Source organism: Cherax quadricarinatus, chromosome 15 (genome assembly GCF_038502225.1).
Source record: "Cherax quadricarinatus isolate ZL_2023a chromosome 15, ASM3850222v1, whole genome shotgun sequence".
Lineage (NCBI taxonomy): Eukaryota > Metazoa > Arthropoda > Malacostraca > Decapoda > Parastacidae > Cherax > Cherax quadricarinatus.
In genome coordinates, this window is record NC_091306.1 from 17,808,835 (window position 1) to 17,830,688 (window position 21,854).

Here is a 21,854-nt window from a genome sequence, read left to right on the forward strand (position 1 = left end):
CTGATTGTTTTAGTCCAAAAAAAAAAAAATTTTTGCCATCAGTACTTACCGAGATACAGAGATGTGAAATTTGCAGAAAATGAACCGCGTATGGCAACAGCGGCAACTGCCGCTCACCCGGTAAACTTTGGTTTACTTTTATTTGAAGTTTTTTTGTTTTTTTCACTGTTTTATTTTTTCACATAACTTTTGTGGCCTGTGAGACTAAAGTATGGTGCAATGTTCATATATACACTTGTTGAATGTAACACAATTATAGCAAAAACACTAGGATCATGTTTACAAAACTTGTTTACACAAACAATATAAAAAAAAATTATTACGATTGTTCTATAATATACTATATACATATATACAATCACTGGACACTTTTCTAGAACTGATGAAGCTTGTGGAATTCTTTAAAACATGGGTATAAGCACAATGCTATTTTACACTCCTCACGCATAAAACGAGTGTCTCTGCGTTTTTGTGGGTGTTTTGTGGTATGTCCACAGACAAAACACCTCTTCTGAGCATTTTTCTTGAGAGCAGTAGCAGGCAGTGGTATGGGGTAGTGATCACCAGGCCTCAGAAAGGGCATGTGTTGATAATTTCGTGGGCACTGGTCTATTGCAAGTGTTGTTCCCTGGTATAAATAACAAAAAAGGCACAATACCGTGACTGGAACGATACACAAATAACCCGCACATAGAAGAGAGGAGCTTATGACAATGGACATTTCGATCCGACTTGGACCATTCACAAAGTCACACTAACCAGAAGTGGAGCAGGACGGGTGTGTGTATGTGTGTGTATATATATATATATAGAGAGAGAGAGAGAGAGAGAGAGAAAGGAGAAGGAGAAGCAGCAGAAGAAGCAGCAGAAGAAGCAGAAGCAGAAGCAGAAGAAGCAGAAGCAGAAGAAGAAGAAGAAGCAGAAGAAGCAGAAGCAGAAGAAGAAGCAGAAGAAGCAGAAGCAGAAGAAGAAGCAGAAGAAGAAGAAGAAGCAGAAGCAGCAGAAGCAGAAGAAGCAGAAGCAGAAGCAGAAGAAGCAGAAGAAGCAGAAGAAGCAGAAGCAGAAGAAGCAGAAGAAGAAGAAGAAGAAGAAGCAGAAGAAGAAGAAGCAGAAGAAGAAGCAGAAGAAGAAGAAGCAGAAGAAGAAGAAGCAGAAGAAGAAGAAGCAGAAGAAGAAGAAGCAGAAGAAGAAGAAGCAGAAGAAGAAGAAGCAGAAGAAGAAGAAGCAGAAGAAGAAGAAGCAGAAGAAGAAGAAGCAGAAGAAGAAGAAGCAGAAGAAGAAGCAGCAGCAGCAGCAGCAAAAGCAGCAGCAAAAGCAGCAGCAGCAGCAGCAAAAGCAGCAGCAGCAAAAGCAGCAGCAGCAAAAGCAGCAGCAGCAGCAGCAAAAGCAGCAGCAGCAGCAAAAGCAGCAGCAGCAGCAAAAGCAGCAGCAGCAGCAAAAGCAGCAGCAGCAGCAAAAGCAGCAGCAGCAGCAAAAGCAGCAGCAGCAGCAAAAGCAGCAGCAGCAGCAAAAGCAGCAGCAGCAAAAGCAGCAGCAGCAAAAGCAGCAGCAGCAGCAGCAGCAGCAGCAGCAGCAGCAGGAGGAGGTCATCATAGTAGTAGTAGTAGCAGTGGGGAATTAAGGAGGAGCAGCCAGTCAAATACAAGGAAAGGGGAGCACTGCAAGGGAGCTAGGTGCCCACAGAGGGAGAGCAAGTGCACAGAGGTGGGGGGAAAGGGAAAGTGAAAAAATAAATAATGAAGGAACAGAAATGTGAGACAGAAGAAAGACAACCCAGAGGAGAAAAAAGGAAAGAGGAAAGGGGAAGAGGGAGAAGAAGAAAAAATGAGGAATCAGGTTAAGTCACGGGTGTTCTGAAGTTTGGAGCATTTTACAATGTAGTGGGAGAGGAAGGCATCTACAGAGACGAAGCCAGGACTAAGATTCATACAAGGAAAGTTGTGTATTAGAGAGGATTCAACTAAACAGCGACTGTTAGAGTTGGAAGTAGGGAAGACAGCTTTAGTGGAAGACCAGCCAATAGGATGGCTGTGATCTCTGACGTGACAGAAGAGAGCATTGTTAGTGTCGGCTAGCCTAACACTATTTTTGTGTTCCCTAAGTCTGTCAGAAAGAGATCGACCAGTTTCTCCAAAGTATTGAAGAGGACAGGAGGAACAAGAAATAGAGTAGACACCAGGAACATCTGTAGAGGGAGGAGAGGTATGAACGAGATTAGTGCGAAGAGTGTTAGTCTGGCGGAAAGTAAGTTTGATGTCTAAGGGACGGAGAGAATTGTTGAGATTAGAAAGACCGGAAATGTAGGGAAGGCAGAGGACAGAAGAGTTCCCAGGAGTAGAGAGTTTGGGAGAGAAGAATATTACTTGTCTGATGACTGACAAACAAAATTCACCAAACATTGTCCTATAAAAACGAAACAGATCACAAACAAATGGCTTGGTTGCCCTTGGCTAACCAGCACCATTCTGAAATCCATTGATAAGAAACACCAATATGAAAAGCAATATAGACAGGGCTTAATACACAAAGATATTCTTAAACACTCTTCATCAGTCCTCACCAAAGTAATAAAGAAAGCCAAACAACAATACTACAGTAGATTCACTGACACAAGAGGAGATATAAAAAAGACCTGGAAAACACTCTCAGATTCTAGGGACCCACAAACTGAAAAAAACCAAGAATATTGTCCTAACTAAACCTAATGAAACACCACTGCATCCCAATGACACAGCTAACAAGATAAACGACTTCTTCTCAACCATAGGTTCTAATCTCGCCAATAAAATCCCACGTACCAATGCCCATGCCGGGGACTACCTAGATGGGAATTTCCCAAATTCCTTCTATCTTGCTCCAACTGAGCCCACGGAAGTCACCGAGATTATAAAGTCACTTAAAAATAACTCAGGGAATCTGTCTCGTGTCCCACCATTATTGTACAAGAGAGCGGCCCATGTCCTCTCGCATGCTATCTCATTACTTTTTAACAAGTCACTAGAAACTAGCACCTTCCCGAAACTACTCAAGACGGCAAGGGTTACACCAATACATAAAGGTGGTGACCCTACAGATTTAAACAACTATAGGCCAATATCAAACTTACCATTGCTATCCAAAATCTTCGAGAAACTCGTGCACAGGAGACTATATTCATTTATAACGGCACAAAACATACTCAACCCCTGCCAATTTGGATTCAGGAAAAATAAAAGCACTAACGATGCAATCATAAAAATGCTAGATCTGCTTTACACAGCATTGGAAAATAAGGAATATCCACTAGGAATTTTTATTGACCTAAGAAAAGCTTTTGACACAGTAGACCACAGCATCCTACTCCACAAACTTGACCATTATGGTATAAGAGGCCATGCGCTTGCATATTTCAAATCTTACCTTACTAATAGGTATCAGTATGTCACCATTAAAGACACAGCATCAACAACACAGCCACTTGATACTGGAGTTCTGCAGGGAAGTGTCCTTGGTCCCCTGCTCTTCCTCATATACATCAATGATCTTCCAAACGTATCTCAACACCTGAACCCCATTCTCTTTGCTGACGACACGACTTATGTCATCTCTCACCCTAATCTTGCCACCCTCAACACCATTGTTAATGAGGAGCTGATCAAAATATCGACTTGGATGACAGCCAATAAACTTACACTTAACACTGACAAAGCCTACTACATTATGTTTGGTAGCAGAGCAGGAGATGCGCAAATTAACATTAAGATCGACAACACTCTAACTGCCAGGCATAATGAGGGCAAATTCCTAGGCCTATACCTCGACAACAACCTGAACTTAAGCACCCATATCCAACACATAACCAAAAAAAGTATCCAAAACGGTTGGGATCCTCTCCAAGATAAGATACTACGTGCCGCAAACTGCCCTTCTCACACTATACCATTCATTTATATATCCATACCTCACCTATGCTATCTGTGCTTGGGGTTCAACTGCAGCAACACACCTAAAGCCAATAATAACCCAATAAAAAGCCGCAGTAAGAATAATCAATAAATCCCATCCCTGGCAACACCCCACCCCCACTCTTCATAGATCTAAACTTACTCCCTGTTCAGTACATCCACACTTACTACTGTGCAATCTACATCTACAGGACCTTAAATTCCAATATTAACCTTGACCTAAAATGCTTTCTTGATAGTTGTGACAGAACCCACAGGCACAACACCAGACACAAATCTCTATGACATTCCCCGTGTCCGACTAAACCTTTACAAAAATTCAATGTATGTCAAAGGCCCTAAAATCTGGAACACCCTACCTGAAAATGCTAAAACTGCAGACACATTCATCACCTTCAAAACTACCATCAGAAAACATCTTATCTCCCTGATACACCCTGTCAACTAATTACACGAATACTACCTGGTGGTTCACACTTACACTCACTCACCCATTTGACCATAAACAGAAATATCAATCTCAATCTCAAAATAATGAATCTTAACTAGTCATAAGTTGGCCTGTGATACTCCAATACTGAAACTATGTATAGTGCCAAAACAAAAGCATTCACATTGCTAAACTCACAAACTAGTATTTAGTCACTTAGCCATAATACCAACTTACCTCATAATTTTGTAATATTTTAAACTTAAGATTTAATCTAAGTCTGCCCGAAATGCCTAGCCATGCTAGGTGTTCTAGTGGTACACTCTGTAATTATTATTTTACTACATGCAAACCACACAATAACCAAATTCTGTAAACTCAGCATTGTAATCCTTATAGAGAATAAACTTTGAATTTGAATATGTGGGTTTGTTGTTGGTCTTCAACTTATACATATTATAAGCATTCAGCATGGAAATGTCAAAGAAGATGGAAAGAGTTTTATGTACCACTTATAACTCTTGCAAACACAATCAGCAAACCCAATCTGCATGTCACATTTGTCCACTAAGTGCATATTGAGGTTGTAATCCATCACAGCTGCAGGTTGTACAGTGGGTTCATTGGTCTCTCGATTCTGCTTGCCAGTGTTTATCATTTCGTGTTGGTGAACTGATGTCAACAGTGTGACATCACGTTTGTCATGCCACCGAAATGCCATGATGTCATTGGCAGCAAACACCTGCACCTCACCTCTACGAGTGCCAGGGTCGAACCTAGGCATATGCTTATGATTTCCACACACCGTGCCACACACATCTGTCATGTTCACTCGCAAGAAATCACTGAGTAAAGGGCTTGTGTACCAGTTGTCAGTATATAAAATATGCCCCTTACCAAGATATGGTTCCATCATTGTTCTAACCACATCACCAGAGATACCCAGTAACTTCCTGGTATCTTGCAATGTTTTACTGCCAGTGTACACAATTATATCCAAAACCAGACCACTTTTGAAATCACACAGTACAAATAACTTTATACCAAAGCATTTCCTCTTGCTTGGTATGTATTGCTTGAATGAGAGTCTTCCTTTGAACAAAATCAAAGACTCATCAATAACAAGCTTCCTGAAGGGATAAAAATACATACAGCACTTTTGTTTCAGGTACATAAACAAATTTCTGATCTTATATAACTTGTTGCTTCTGTCAGGTCTGGTTCTGTCTGAAAAGTGTAGCATATGTAACAGTAGCACAAATCTATTCACTGGTATAATGTCACTGAAAGCTGGGGTTGAAATCAGGTAGTCTGTCAACCAGTATGTGTTGACACTGCTTATACACATGTGGCATAAGCATTACTGTGGCAAAGAACAGACACATCTCTGCCACAGTTGTGCCCTTCCCCTAGTGTAGGCGTGATCTTGGCTAAAGAATTGTTTGCCATGGTGTACTCAAAGTATGTATTGCTTTCCCTTACAATAAAGTCCATCAGGGGTTCATCAAAGAACAACTGAAAGCATTCCAGTTCAGTGGCATTGTTCCAAAGTGTACATGATGGCCGTATTCCACTGTGTTTCATCAAAGTCATGGGGACTTGGAACAAACTCGTCACCTTGCTGCCAATCCCAGATGCGGTCAGCTGGTTGATTCTGGATATTGAAATGTGGTTGTGGATGCTGTGGGAGTGTGGGGTTGGGTAAGGCTGGTTGTGGTTGTGCAGAGTCAGCAGCGTCGGTAATAGCGTGGCCCACTGCTGGTGCCACATGACTAATGCCACCATCACTATCACCACCACCACCTGCTGCCTCACTCACATCATTCATACCCATCATAACAATATCGTCATCTTCACTATCAGTTCGTGGTGTAGGGCCACAGGATGTGCCCTGAGATTTACTCCTTACCCTTGGAACAGCATATGACACACTACCAGAACGCATGCTACATCGTATATACTGCCGCTTTACTGGGGAATATTCACCCTCACTGTTGCAACTAGAACTGCTTTCAATAGCTTTGAAATCACTATCACTTTCACTACTCACATCTGAGTCTTGTACACGGGCAAATAGTTTCCTCTTTCATCCTGGTACAGGTGAACGTGAACGAGCCAGCCCAGCACCAGAGGTGGAAGGTCGTGGGTCATCTGGGTTTTTATCACTAATTACGTTATCCTGGATACTATTTTCTGTCACACCCCATTAAAACCATGGAATTCACTTTCACTGACACTTCCATCGCTGTTAGAGATATCACTTGGGAATAAAAGACCTCCAATCCGCCAAGGAGTGAGATACTTCTTACCGCGAGGCATGGTGAAAATGGACTACCAAGATATCATTCCCACAATGCACCACTGAGTCCCTGATTTTTTTCACAGGGTGCACACCCACCACTCGGACCCATTCTCTCTCATGTTGGCCTACCAGCCCTCTCCTGCTTGATTTGAAGCCGCTAGAATTTATGCGTATAGATACGTCAAACAGTGGCTCGTAAAAGACGTATATACAGTGGACCCTCGACATTCGATACTAATCCGTTCCTAAGAGCTATCGAATGTCGAAAATATCAAAAGTCGAATTAAATTTTCCCCATAAGAAATAATGGAAATCAAATTAATCCGTGCAAGACACCCAAAAGTATGAAAAAAAAAAATTTTACCACATGAAATACAGTGGTCCCCCGCTTTTCGTAGTTCCCGGCAATCGTAAATTTTGCCAATCACAGGGGTATTTTCGTATAAACATGGACTCGCTTTTCATAGGTTGACTCGCGAGTCGTAGTTCGTCTGGGACGCGTACCCATGGCGTGAGCCGGGGCGGCAGCCAGTCTGGCATTGTTTACCAACGAAGGTCCCCTCACGTGCTCCAGCGAAATATTTCATAATATTCCATTTATTTTAGTGCTTGCAAGTACTAAATAAGCTACAATGGCTCCAAAGAAAGCTCCTAGTGACAAGCCTGTGGTAAAGAAGGTGAGAAATACGATTGAATTTAAGAAAACCATCATTGAACAATATGAAAGTGGTACAAGTGTGGCCGAACTGTCCAGGATGTATAAGAAACCCTACACAACCTTATGTTCCATAGTGGCCAAGAAAAAGGAAATAAAGGATGCTGTTGTTGCAAAGCGAGTAACTATGCTGACAAAAATGAGATCACCAGTACTGGAAGAGGTTGAGAAGTTATTATTGGTGTGGATAAATGAGAAACAATTAGCAGGAGATACTCTTATGACTTCGATTATTTGTGAAAAGGCTAGGCAGTTGCATGAAGATTTGGTAAAGAAATTGCCTGCAAAAAGTGGTGATGTGAGTGAATTTAAGGCCAGCAAAGGCTGGTTTGAGAGATTTAAGAACCGTACTGGCATACACAGTGTGGTAAGGCATGGTGAGGCTGCCAGTTCGGACCACAAGGCAGCTGAAAAATATGTGCATGAATTCAAACAGGCCTCTTTTGGAAGAAAATGCCAAAGAGGACCTTCATTACACAAGAGGAAAAGGCAATGCCAGGACACAAGCCTATGAAAGACAGGCTGACGCTAATGTTCTGTGCTAATGCTAGTGGGGATTTCAAAGTGAAGCCATTACTAGTGTACCATTCTGAAAATCCCAGTGTGTTCAGGAAAAACAATGTTATGAAGAGTAAATTGTGTGTGTTTTGGAAATCTAATAGTAAGGCATGGGTCATGAGGGAAATTTTCGTCGAGTGGTTCAATGAAGTGTTTGGCCCTAGTGTGAAGGAGTATCTCCTGGAAAAGAAATTGGATCTCAAGTGTCTGCTAGTAATGGACAATGCACCTGCTCATCCTCCAAACTTGGGTGACCTAATTCTGAAGGAGTTTGGGTTCATCACAGTAAAGTTCTTGCCCCCGAATACCACTCCTCTCCTCCAATCCATGGACCAGCAGGTTATTGCAAACTTTAAAAAAAATCTACACAAAAGCAATGTTTCACAGGTGCTTGACTGTGACCACAGACACTCACTTGGCCCTAAGGGAATTTTGGAGAGAACACTTCAGCATCCTCCACTGCATAACCCTTATAGGTATGGCTTGGGAGGGAGTGGCTACCAGGACTTTGAACTCTGCCTGGAGAAAATTGTGGCCAGATTGTATCGACAAGAGGGATTTTGAAGGATTTGGGACTGACCCTAATGAGCCTATGTCTGTTGTAAAATCAATTGCAGCACTGGGGAGTTCCATGGGGTTGGATGTGAGTTTGGAGGATGTGGAAGAATTGGTGGAAGACCACAATGAAGAGCTCACCACTGAGGAGCTGCAAGAGCTTCAGCAGGAAGAGCAACACATTGCATCTCAGAATCTTGCTGCAGAGGAGGAAGAGAGATGGAAGAAGGTGCCTTCAGAAATTAAAGATTTTTTTACTATGTGGGGTAAGATGGAAAGCTTTATGGAGAAACATCACCCTAACAAGGTTGTTGCAAGCCAGGTTGGCAACATGTACAGTGACAAAGTCTTGGGCCATTTTAGGGAAGTGTTAAAGAGGCGCCAGAAACAGAGCTCTCTCCACAGTTATTTTGTGAGACAGGACTCCAGTGACTCTCAAGGTGGTCCTAGTGGCATTAAGAAACAGAGAAGAGAAGCAGCCCCAGAAAAGCAAATGGTACCTGAGGTGTTGATGGAAGGGGATTCCCCTTCCAAACTATAAACAATCCACTCTCTCTCCTCCTCCAGTCTCCCATACACTAAGAAGAATCTCCAATAAAGGTAAGTGTTATGCTGTTAATGTTTCATTCATCATTTCCCATTGTATTGTATATGTACTACATGTATATTTCATGTTAAAAATTTTTTTGTTTTAATACTTCTGGGTGTCAGGAACGGATTAATTGTATTTACATTATTTCTTATGTGGAAAATTGATTCGTAAATCGTAAATTTCGTTTATGGTAACGGCTCCAGGAATGGATTAATTACGAAAAACGAGGGACCACTGTATTAAGTTTAATGCAATAAAATAATTACAATAACAGCAATAACAATACATTAATAACAATAGAATAACTGACACTTACCTTTAATGAAGATCTGGTGATGATTGATGGGATGGGAGGAGGGGAGTGTGTCAAGGTTGTTACTGTTTAGAAGGGTAATCCCCTTCCATTAGGACTTGAGGTAGCAAGTCCTTTTCCAGGGTTACTTCCCTTCTTTTAATGCCACTAGGACCAGCTTGAGAGTCACTGGACTTCTGTCACACAACATATCTGTCCATAGAGGCCTGTACCTCTTGCTCCTTTATGACTTTTTCCTAAAGTGGTTCACAACATTGTCAGTGTGTAAGTTGCCAACACGGCTTGCAGTAGCTGTGTCAGGGTAATTTTCATCAAAAAAGATTTGCACTTCAAGCCACTTTGCACACATTTCCTTAATCTTTGAAGTATCCCCTCCTCTGAAGCAGTTTCCTCAGGTCTGGCCTCTTGCTGTTGAAGATAATCTAGCAGCTCATCAGTGGTTAGTTCGTCATTGTCCTCCTCCACCAACTCTTCCACATCCTCCCCACTAACCTTCAACCCCAAGGACTTCCCCAATGCGACAATGGATTCCTCAACTGGCATAGGATTCTCAGGGTTAGCCTCAAACCCTTCAAAATCCCTTTTGTCTAAACATTCTGGCCACAGTTTCTTCCAAGCAGAGTTCAAGGTCCTCTTAGTCACTTCCTCCCAAGCCTTACCTATAAGGTTTATACAACTGAGGATATTAAAGCGATCCTTCCAAAACTCTTTTAGAGTCAGCTGAGTTTCTGTGGTCACTACAAAGCACTTTTGAAACATAGCATTTGTGTACAGTTCCCTGAAGTTGGAGATGACCTGCTGGTCCATGGGCTGCAAAAACTTCACCTTAATGAAGCTCATGTCCGCAGAAAGTCGCTCTGCCACGTCTGAAGGATGACCAGGGGCATTGTCTAATACCAGGAGGCACTTGAGGTCTAATTTCTTTTCAGTTAGGTAATTTTTCACATTGGGGGCAAATGCTTGGTGTAACCAGTCATAGAAAAAGTCCCTAGTGACCCATGCCTTACTGTTTGCCCTCCACAGCACACACAAATTAGCCTTGAGGACATTCTTTTGCCTGAACACTCTGGGAGTTTCAGAGTGATACACCAATAAAGGCTTCACTTTGCAATCACCACTAGCATTGGCACACATTAACAGAGTAAGCCTGTCTTTCATAGGCTTATGTCCTGGGAGTGCCTTTTCCTCCTGAGTAATGTAGGTCCTGCTTGGCAATTTCTTCCAAAACAGGCCTGTTTCATCACAGTTAAACACTTGTTCAGGTTTCAATCCTTCAGCCTCTATGTACTCCTTGAATTCATGCACATATTTGTCAGCCGCTTTGTGGTCCGAACTGGCAGCCTCACCATGCCTTATCACACTATGTATGCCACTACGATTCTTAAATCTTTCAAACTAACCTTTGCTGGCCTTAAAGTCACTCACATCAGCACTAGTTGCAGGCAATTTCTTTACCAAATCATCATGCAACTGCCTAGCCTTTTCACAAATGATCGCTTGAGAGATGCAATCTCCTGCTATCTGTTTTTCATTTATCCACACCAATAACAGTCTCTCAGCATCTAACACTAGCAATCTCTGTTTCGAAAGCAAAGTTGCCTCTCTTGCAACAACAGCTTCCTTGATTGCCGTTTTCCTGCTCATATAGTAGAGATGGTTGATTGGAGTTTACTATACAACCTGGCCAGCTCCAACACACACACTCCACTTTCGTACTTTGCAATTATCTCTTTCTTCATTTCAATAGTCATTAGCACCTTTTTTCTCTAAGGCTTGGCACTAGAAGCTTTCTTGGAGCCCATGGTTACTTATTTTGCAGAAACAAGCACCAAAAAGAGTGATAATATGGAATGTACCGAATGTATCCTTAGATGCGCGCACACTGGATGGCTTGTAAACACTGGCGCACACGGTGCAGTTCAGGCCACATGTGGACACGTCTCATACGAAACTGAGACAAATCGCATCGAATGTCGGGTTTTCCATCGAATGTCGAGGCGAATTTTTTGCATTAACCCTTTGACTGTCGTGGCCGTATATATACGTCTTACGAGGTACCTTGTTTGACGTATATATGCTCATAAATTCTAGCGGCTTCAAATCAAGCAGGAGAAAGCTGGTAGGCCCACATGTGAGAGAATGGGTCTGTGTGGTCAGTGTGCACAATATAAAAAAAATCCTGGAGCACGCAGTGCATAATGAGAAAAAAAAAACTCCGACCGTTTTTTTTTAATTAAAATGCCAACTTTGTGGTCTATTTTCATATAGTATTTATGGTTGTACTCTCGTTTTCTTGGTCTCATTTGATAGAATGGAAAACATATTATAGAAATAGAGGTGATTTTGATTGATTTTACTATAAAAAGAACCTAGAAATGGAGCTCAAAGTAGGGGAAATGTTTGATTTTTGCCAATGTTCAAAAGTAAACAAATGATGCCATTGTCCAATAAATATCCAACTAGCCATTCTAATATGCAGTCATGAATGGATTGATGTTATTTATACAATTATTACAGTATTGCAGTAGTCTGCATAATAGTAAGTCTTCTATTTTTTGTTTGAATAAAAATTCAAAATAGAAAGCAAGAGTAATATCAGAGGGGCCTGGAGACATGACTGATGAGCAAAGAAAATGTTATTTCAGAGCCAAGAATATCTGCATTGTTCATTCTGGACCTTATTTTGAAATTGTCATATTTTTTAGTTTTCATGAAATTGGCCAAATTGCAAATTTCTGACCAGATTATTAGGTAGTTGAAATCTGTAAATGGGCAGTTTCTTGTACTCAATCGATAGAAAAAATGACGTTCTAAAGAAATAGCTATGAGTTTGGGCGACTGAAACAATGGAATTAGCCGAAAATAGGACTCAAAGTGGGCGAAATCGCCGATTTGTAAACAGTGCCGAGGTCGCTAACTTCGCGAGAGCATAATTCCGTCAGTTTTCCATCAAATTTCGTTTTTTTTGGGGTCATTACAATCAGGAAAAAATTCTCTATCATTTCATAAGAAAAAAATAATTTTTTTTTTAAATTTTGCGACACCAGGAGACACCTCAGGATTGGGGGTTGCGACAGTCAAAGGGTTAAAATGCATCGAATGTCGGATTTATCGAATGTCGATGCCATCGAATGTCGGGGGTCCACTGTATATGACCGAAACAGTCAAGGGGTTAAACATATAGCATTACTTATGAAATTCAATATACCTACTCGGTTCACATTAAAAATATTTGAAGGAACAAGTGAATAGAAATCAGAATCAGACAAATTTGTCAAACAAACGGAACCAAAAAACATTAAAATCCTCAATTTTATACCAAGAGCATCAAATGATATTGCACAACACTAATACAGAATTTAGTGCACCATTTTTTAAAACAATTTCAATTATGAACACGCTATACAAACCTTTTTGCAATAACTTGCTCTTCATCATCATCCTCGTTTTCACTATCCTTTCTTGGTTTAGGTGGGGTTCCTTCTTTATCTTCTGCACTCCTCCTGCGGTGAGGAATGCGTACTCCTCCAACCTTCACTGTATAAAAAATATTTGTGAAAAACTGAAGTCGGATTACTTGTACAATATTTTATCCTGTTCTGAATAATGCATATCTGAGGATATGTCTACATTAGATATTTTAGAATACTATGACTAGTGCATTTGTATTGAAAAATAATTAAATTAGATTTACTGTATTCTACAGTAATTAAAATTTACACATTTACAATTTTAGAGATTATACGTTCTGAATGTTGGAAAGCACTTTTCAGATTTTTTTTAAGATGCTTTCTGGTTGTTGAGGTGATCTGGGTATCTAAAAAGGACGAAGCAGAATAGGATGACCAAGAGGATGTATGAATCAGAAGGAAGGAAGGAGGGGTAGAGGTCATCCCAAGAAGGGTTGGAGGGAGAAGACTGAGGTTTTGAGCACTAGGCACCTGAGTTTCCAGCAGGCTTATGTGACCATGTTAAAGAAGTGGGGGGACAAGTACAGTGGAACCTCAGCTTACGAACGTAATCCGTTCCGTGACCTTGTTTGTATCCTGATTTGTTCATATGCTGAGTCAATTTCCCTCATCTAAATTAACTGAAAAGCCATTAATCCGTTCCAGCGGAATTCCTGCTCTCAGAGGCAGGAAAAATACACTTCAATATAATGCTAATATCAACTCTACAGCTTATTCATCTATCACAACTGATCTAATATGACATAATGAACAATATGAATAACATAGAAACCTGATATACGTATATGCTAGAATGAATAAAATATGTCATTATGTGACATGTGGAGGTGGCCATAACCACTCCCGCATTGTTGTGGCATTCGCTGCAATCTCGTGACGGCCTTTCGAAGCCATCTATTACATGTATTATAATTATTATAGTACAGTGGTCCCTCAATATTCATCCATAATCCGTTCCTGGAAGTGGAACTATTATCAAAATAGACGATCTTCGAATCAATTTTCCCCATAAGAAATAATGTAAATGCAATTAATCCGTTCCTGACACCCAGAAGTATTAAAACAAAAATTTTTTTTACATGAAATATAGATGTAGTACATAAACAATACAGTGGCACATGATGAATTAAACATTAACAGAATAACACTTACCTTTATTGGCAATTCTTCTTTGTGTATGGAGGACTGGAGAAGGAGACAGATTGGATTATTTACTGTTTGGAAGGGGAATCCCCTTCCATCAACACCTCGGATATCAATTGCTTTTCTGGGGTTACTTCTCTTCTCTGTTTCTTAATGCCACTAGGAACAACTTGAGAGTCACTGGAGTCCTGTCTCGCAAAAAAACTGTCCAGAGAGCTCTGTTTCTGGCGTCTCTTTAAAACTTCCCTAAAATGGGCCAAGACTCTGTCACTGTACAAGTTGCCGATATGGCTTGCAACATCCTTCTCTGGGTGATGTTTCTCCATAAATCTTTCCATCCTACCCCACATTTCAAAAATCTCCTTAATTTCTGAAGAAGGCACCTTCTTCCATCTCTCTTCCTCCTCCTCTGCAGCAAGATTCTGAGCTGCGATCTGTTGCTCTACCTGCTGAAGCTCTTGCAGTTCCTCAGTGGTTAGCTCTTCGTTGTGGTCCTCCACCAACTCTTCCACATCCTCCAAACTCACATCCAACCCCATGGAACTCCCCAGTGTGACAACAGAGTTCACAACTGACATAGGCTCATCATGGGCTTCCTCAAACCCTTCAAAATCCCTCCTGTGGACATAATCTGGCCACAATTTTCTCCAAGCAGAGTTCCAAGTCCTGGTAGTCACTCCCTCCCAAGCCTTACCTATAAGGCTTACGCAATGGAGAATACTGAAGGACCTGCCAGTAGGCCTTCTGCAGTGTTCCTCCATTCTTATGTTATGTTCTTTCCAAAAATCTCTTAGGGTCATGCGAGTGTCTGAGGTCACATCAAAGCACCTTTCAAACATTGCTTTGGTGTAGAGATTTTTAAAGTTTGAAATGACTTGCTGGTCCATGGGCTGGAGGAGAGGAGTGGTATTCGGGGGCAAGAACTTTACTGTGATGAACCCAAACTCCTTCAGAATTAGGTCATCCGAGTTTGGAGGATGTGCAGGTGCATTGTCCATTACTAGGAGGCACTTGAGATCCAATTTCTTTTCCAGGAGGTAATTCTTCACACTAGGGCCAAACACTTCATTGAACCACTCGACGAAAATGTCCCTTGTGACCCATGCCTTACTATTAGATCTCCAAAACACACACAATTTACTCTTCATAACATTGTTTTTCTTGAACACACTGGGATTTTGAGAATGGTACACTAGTAACGGCTTCACTTTGAAATCCCCACTAGCATTAGCACAGAACATTAGCATCAGCCTGTCTTTCATAGGCTTGTGTCCTGGCAGTGCCTTTTCTTCCTAAGTAATGTAGGTCCTCTTTGGCATTTTCTTCCAAAAGAGGCCTGTTTCGTCACAATTGAACACTTGTTCAGGTTTCAGTCCTTCAGTCTCTATGTACTCCTTGAATTCCTGCACATATTTTTCAGCCGCTTTGTTGTCAGAACTGGCAGCCTCACCATGCCTTACCACAGTGTATGCCAGTATGCTTCTTAAATCTCTCAAACCAGCCTTTGCTGGCCTTAAATTCACTCACATCACCACTAGTTGCAGGCAATTTCTTTACCAAATCGTCATGCAACTGCCTAGCCTTTTCACAAATAAGTGACGTCATAAGACTATCTCCTGCTAATTGTTTCTCGTTTATCCACACCAATAATAACTTCTCAACATCTTCGAGTACTGGTGATCTCATTTTTGTCAGCACATTTACCCCCTTTGCAACAACAGCATCCTTGATTTCCTTTTTCTTGGCTATGATGGAAGATATGGTTGTACGGGATTTGTTATACATCCTGGCCAGTTCGCCCACACGTATACCACTATCATATTGTTCAATGATGTTTTTCTTAAATTCAATCGTATTTCTCACCTTCTTTACCAAAGGCTTGGCACAAGGAGCTTTCTTTGGAGCCATGGTAGCTTATTTAGCACTTGCAAGCACTAAAATCAATGGAATATTATGAAGGCCTGTTCTGGAAGAAAATGCCAAGCAGGACCTACATTACTCAGGAGGAAAAGGCACTCCCAGGACATAAGCCTATGAAAGACAGGCTTACTCTTCTCATGTGTGCCAATGCTACTGGTGATTGCAAAGTGAAGCCTTTATTAGTGTATCACTCTGAAACTCCCAGAGCGTTCAGGCAAAAGAATGTCCTCAAGGATAATTTGTGTGTGCTGTGGAGGGCAAACAGTAAGGTATGGGTCACTAGGGAATTTTTCTATAACTGGTTACACCATGCATTTGCCCCCAATGTGAAAGATTACCTAACTGAAAAGAAATTAGAACTTAAGTGCCTCCTGGTGTTAGACAATGCCCCTGGTCATCCTACAGACGTGGCAGAGCGACTTTATGGGGACATGAGCTTCATTAAGGTGAAGTTTTTGCCTCCTAATACCACTCCTCTCCTGCAGCCCATGGACCAGCAGGTTATTTCCAACTTCAAGAAACTGTACACAAAAGCTCTGTTTGAAAGGTGCTTTGTAATGACCTCAGAAACTCAACTGACTCTAAGAGAGTTTTGGAGAGATCACTTTAATATCCTCAATTGTGTAAACCTTATAGGTAAGGCTTGGGAGGAAGTGACTAAGAGGACCTTGAACTCTGCTTGGAAGAAACTGTGGCCAGAATGTGTAGACAAAAGGGATTTTGAAGGGTTTGAGGCTAACCCTGAGATGATTATGCCAGTTGAGGAATCCATTGTGGCATTGGGAAAGTCCTTGGGGTTGGAGGTTAGTGGGGAGGATGTGGAAGAGTTGGTGGAGGAGGACAATGAAGAACTAACCACTGATGAGCTGATAGATCAACTTCAAGAGCAAGAGGCCAGACCTGGGGAAACTGGTTCAGAGGAGGGGAGAGAGAAATTGAAGAAGTTGCCTACTACAAAGATTAAGGAAATCTGTGCAAAGTGGCTTGAAGTGCAAACCTTCATGGATGAAAATCACCCTCACACAGCTATTGCAAGCCGTGCTGGTGATTATTACACTGACAATGTTGTGAAACACTTTAGGCAAGTCATAAAGGAACGAGAGGTACAGGCCACTATGGACAGATATCTTGTGCGAAAGAAGTCCAGTGACTCTGAAGCTGGCCCTAGTGGCATTAAAAGAAGAAGGGAAGTAACCCCAGAAAAGGACTTGCTACCTCAAGTCCTAATGGAAGGGGATTCCCCTTCTAAACAGTAAGAAGATAATGCTCTCCCCTCCTCCCATCCCATCAATCATCACCAGATCTTCAATAAAAGTAAGTGTCATGTAAGTGTGCATGCCTTTTTCAGTTTGTGTGTATTAAAATTAACATTTCATGTGGTAAAAAAAAATTTTTTTCATACTTTTGGGTGTCTTGCACGGATTAATTTTATTTCCATTATTTCTTATGGGGAAAATTCATTCACATAACTATTATTTCGCATAACAATTATCCCTCTTGCACGGATTAAAATCGTTAACCGGGGGTCCACTGTATTTCGTTGGAGCAAGTGAGGGGACCGTTGCTCACTGGTAAACAATGGCACACTGGCTGGGAAGGGAAGGCCCAGGCGGCTCAGAACGTGAGTACGCGTCCCGGACGAAGGACTATTAGCGAGTTAACGGACCATTTGCGAGCCAATGTTCAGACGAAATAACAGGACTATTTCCGAAATGGACGACTTTCAGGCTGGACGATTATTGAGGGACCACTGTACATTATTATTATACATGCAGTGGAATGTTGGCTTACGAGTTTAATCCCTTCCATGACCTTGCTCGTATCCCGATCTGCTCGCATGCCAAGTCAATTTTCTTCATTTAAATTATTTAAAATGCGATTAATCTGTTCCAGCAGTATTCCTGCTCTCAGGAGGCAGGAATATGACACTAATATCAACTCTACGGCTTATTTATCTATCACAATTCATCTAATATGACATAATAAACATATACAGTGGACCCCCCGACTTATGATGTCCTCAACCTACGTTAAAACCAACTTGCAATGCTTGTCAGCGTAAAACTTTGACCCCGACCTACGTTGAAAAACTCGACTTGCATCATTCATCCCAAACGCTGCAGTCTGGTCAGTCTGGCCTGAGCGCCTCAGCTGAGCTAGTGTGACATTGTTTACAAGCTGGGGCAGACAGTTGCATGCATACATTTATTTTTTTTTTTACATTCAATAAATTTTGTATTATTCCAGTATTTTTAGTGCTTGTAACTGCTAAATAAGCCACCATGGGCCCCAAAGAAAGCTTCTAGTGCCAACTCTGTGGTAAAAAGGGCAAGAAATACTATCGAAATACTATCGTACCATGGTCAGCTGCTGCTGCTGCTGCTGCTACTGTGGCACCGTCAGCTGCTGCTGCTGCTGCTACTGTGGCACCGTCAGCTGCTGCTGCTGCTGCTACTGTGGCACCGTCAGCTGCTGCTGCACCACGGTCAGTTGTACTACTCAAAGATGTGGAGAGACTTATTGGTGTGGCTTATCGAGAATACCGAGAAACAATTAACCCCAGAGGGCTAGCCATCAAGGATAACCCAAGAAAGTCAGTGTGTCATCAAGGACTGTTTAACTTGTTTCCATTGGGGTCCTTAACCCGTAAACGGTCCAAGCAGATCTACGTTCACATGTGTAGTGCTACAAAAGTAGATCTACGTTTTTTTCTACATATTTTCAAAAAAAAAAAAAAAAAAAAAAAAATCAAATTTTTTTTTTACACATTTTCAAATGTAAAAACAAAAAAAATCTACTTTTTTTTACATACTTTCAAATGTTGAAAAAACGTATATATATATGTTTGCACCGTTTACGGGTTAATCTTGTCCCCAGGATGCGACCCACACCAGTCGACTAACACCCAGGTGAACAGGAAAAAATGCCTGGAACTAGTGCTCATACTGGTGAATTTAAAGCCAGCAAAGGTTGATTTGAGAGATTTAAGAATCATAGTGGCATACACAGTGTGATAAGGCATGTTCTGGAAGAAAATGTCAAACAGGACCTACATTACTCAGGAGGAAAAGGCACTCCCAGGACACAGCGTCTCATCACTCATCACTACATCTTCAATAAAGGTAAGTGTCATTTATTCTTCATTTAGTACACTAGTACATGCACAATATATATTGTGAATGTATCCTCCTTTTTGTGTAGGAAAATGCATATTTCATGTGGTAAAAAAAAAATGTCATACTTTTGGATGTCTTGAACGGATTAATTTGATTTCTGTTATTTCTTATTGGGAAAATTAATTCGACTTACGATAATTTCGTCTTACGATGTGCTCTCAGGAACGGATTAATATCGTAAGTCGGAGGTCCACGGTATATAACATAGAAACCTGATATATACATGTTTTATTATTATTATTATCACACTGGCCGATTCCCACCAAGGCAGGGTGGCCCGAAAAAGAAAAACTTTCACCATCATTCACTCCATCACTGTCTTGCCAGAAGGGTACTTTACACTACAGTTTTTAAACTGCAACATTAACACCCCTCCTTCAGAGTGCAGGCACTGTACTTCCCATCTCCAGGACTCAAGTCCGGCCTGCCGGTTTCCCTGAATCCCTTCATAAATATTACTTTGCTCACACTCCAACAGCACGTCAAGTATTAAAAACCATTTGTCTCCATTCACTCCTATCAAACACGCTCACGCATGCCTGCTGGAAGTCCAAGCCCCTCGCACACAAAACCTCCTTTACTCCCTCCCTCCAACCTTTCCTAGGCCGACCCCTACCCCGCCTTCCTTCCACTACAGACTGATACACTCTTGAAGTCACTCTGTTTCGCTCCATTCTCTCTACATGTCCGAACCACCTCAACAACCCTTCCTCAGCCCTCTGGACAACAGTTTTGGTAGTCCCGCACCTCCTCCTAACTTCCAAACTACGAATTCTCTGCATTATATTCACACCACACATTGCCCTCAGACATGACATCTCCACTGCCTCCAGCCTTCTCCTCGCTGCAACATTCATCACCCATGCTTCACACCCATATAAGAGCATTGGTAAAACTATACTCTCATACATTCCCCTCTTTGCCTCCAAGGACAAAGTTCTTTGTCTCCACAGACTCCTAAGTGCACCACTCACCCTTTTCCCCTCATCAATTCTATGATTCACCTCATCTTTCATAGACCCATCCGCTGACACGTCCACTCCCAAATATCTGAATACATTCACCTCCTCCATACTCTCTCCCTCCAATCTGATATCCAATCTTTCATCACCTAATCTTTTTGTTATCCTCATAACCTTACTCTTTCCTGTATTCACTTTTAATTTTCTTCTTTTGCACACCCTACCAGATTCATCCACCAATCTCTGCAACTTCTCTTCAGAATCTCCCAAGAGCACAGTGTCATAAGCAAAGAGCAACTGTGACAACTCCCACTTTATGTGTGATTCTTTATCTTTTAACTCCACGTCTTTTGCCAAGACCCTCGCATTTACTTCTCTTACAACCCCATCTATAAATATATTAAACAACCATGGTGACATCACACATCCTTGTCTAAGGCCTACTTTTACTGGGAAATAATTTCCCTCTTTCCTGCATACTCTAACTTGAGCCTCACTATCCTCGTAAAAACTCTTCACTGCTTTCAGTAACCTACCTCCTACACCATACACCTGCAACATCTGCCACATTGCCCCCCTATCCACCCTGTCATACGCCTTTTCCAAATCCATAAATGCCACAAAGACCTCTTTAGCCTTATCTAAATACTGTTCACTTATATGTTTCACTGTAAACACCTGGTCCACACACCCTCTACCTTTCCTAAAGCCTCCTTGTTCATCTGCTATCCTATTCTCAGTCTTACTCTTAATTCTTTCAATAATAACTCTACCATACACTTTACCAGGTATACTCAACAGACTTATCCCCCTATAATTTTTGCACTCTCTTTTGTCCCCTTTGCCTTTATACAAAGGAACTATGCATGCTCTCTGCCAATCCCTAGGTACCTTACCCTCTTCCATACATTTATTAAATAATTGCACCAACCACTCCAAAACTATATCCCCACCTGCTTTTAACATTTCTATCTTTATCCCATCAATCCCGGCTGCCTTACGCCTAGACAATAAAATGTGTCATTACATGGCAAGTGATGGCAGCCATTCCTTACCTCAAGCGGCCACCTTGTTGTGGGTCACTGGGGAGGACCTCCCACCATCCCCTGCCATTCCCGATGCCACCATCCCAGCTTACATGTTCAGTTCCACTTCTCTTCTACAAGCTAGCTGTGTTTGCGAATTGCGTTTTGAGCTTTTAATTACCATATCTTGTATCTACCAAGCAATCATGACACCCAGTAGGCATACCAGTGTTGCTGAATGACTTACTGATTTGACTGACTGATTTGACTGACTTACTCAATGACTTAGACTTTTTCACTGACCAGGACCCTGAAACGGTGTCCAGAACAGCTTATGCCTTACCATCAGTTGTATAATGTACTGCAAGGTAAAACAGAACAGAAATCCATTACAGAATTTATGTACACTCCAGTACAACCATCGACTTCAGTACCAGAACCTCTACCATCCACCTCAGCCCAGTAGGACCACAACATAACTCTCCACTCTCTTCACAATCATCCACAAACACCAGCACCCACAATTTAAGGTAAGAAATACTATTATTTCTGTTACAGTTTAGTCTTAAGCAGTAAAAACAACATAACACATCATGATAATGAATTACAACTATATATTCACCTTTACTTTTGTAAGATCTGGAGGTCTAAAAAAAAAAAAAAAAAAAAAAAAAAAAAAAAAAAAAAAAAAAAAAAAAAAAAAAAAAAAAAAAAAAAAAAAGTTGTTGGAGGGGGAAGCTTGCATCCTG

The 21,854-nt window shown here is 41.4% G+C and overlaps 1 protein-coding gene across 1 annotated transcript in view; it reads right to left on the bottom strand.

Annotated features, from left to right (window-relative positions):
- Nucleotides 1-21,854, bottom strand: part of LOC128692160 (death-associated protein 1) — a 44,615-nt gene that overhangs the window by 5,606 nt on the left and 17,155 nt on the right. Inside the window, exon 2 of the mRNA XM_053781231.2 lies at nucleotides 12,820-12,946. Coding sequence (XP_053637206.1) covers nucleotides 12,820-12,946 — 127 coding nt within the window. The remainder of the gene's footprint in view (nucleotides 1-12,819; nucleotides 12,947-21,854) is intronic.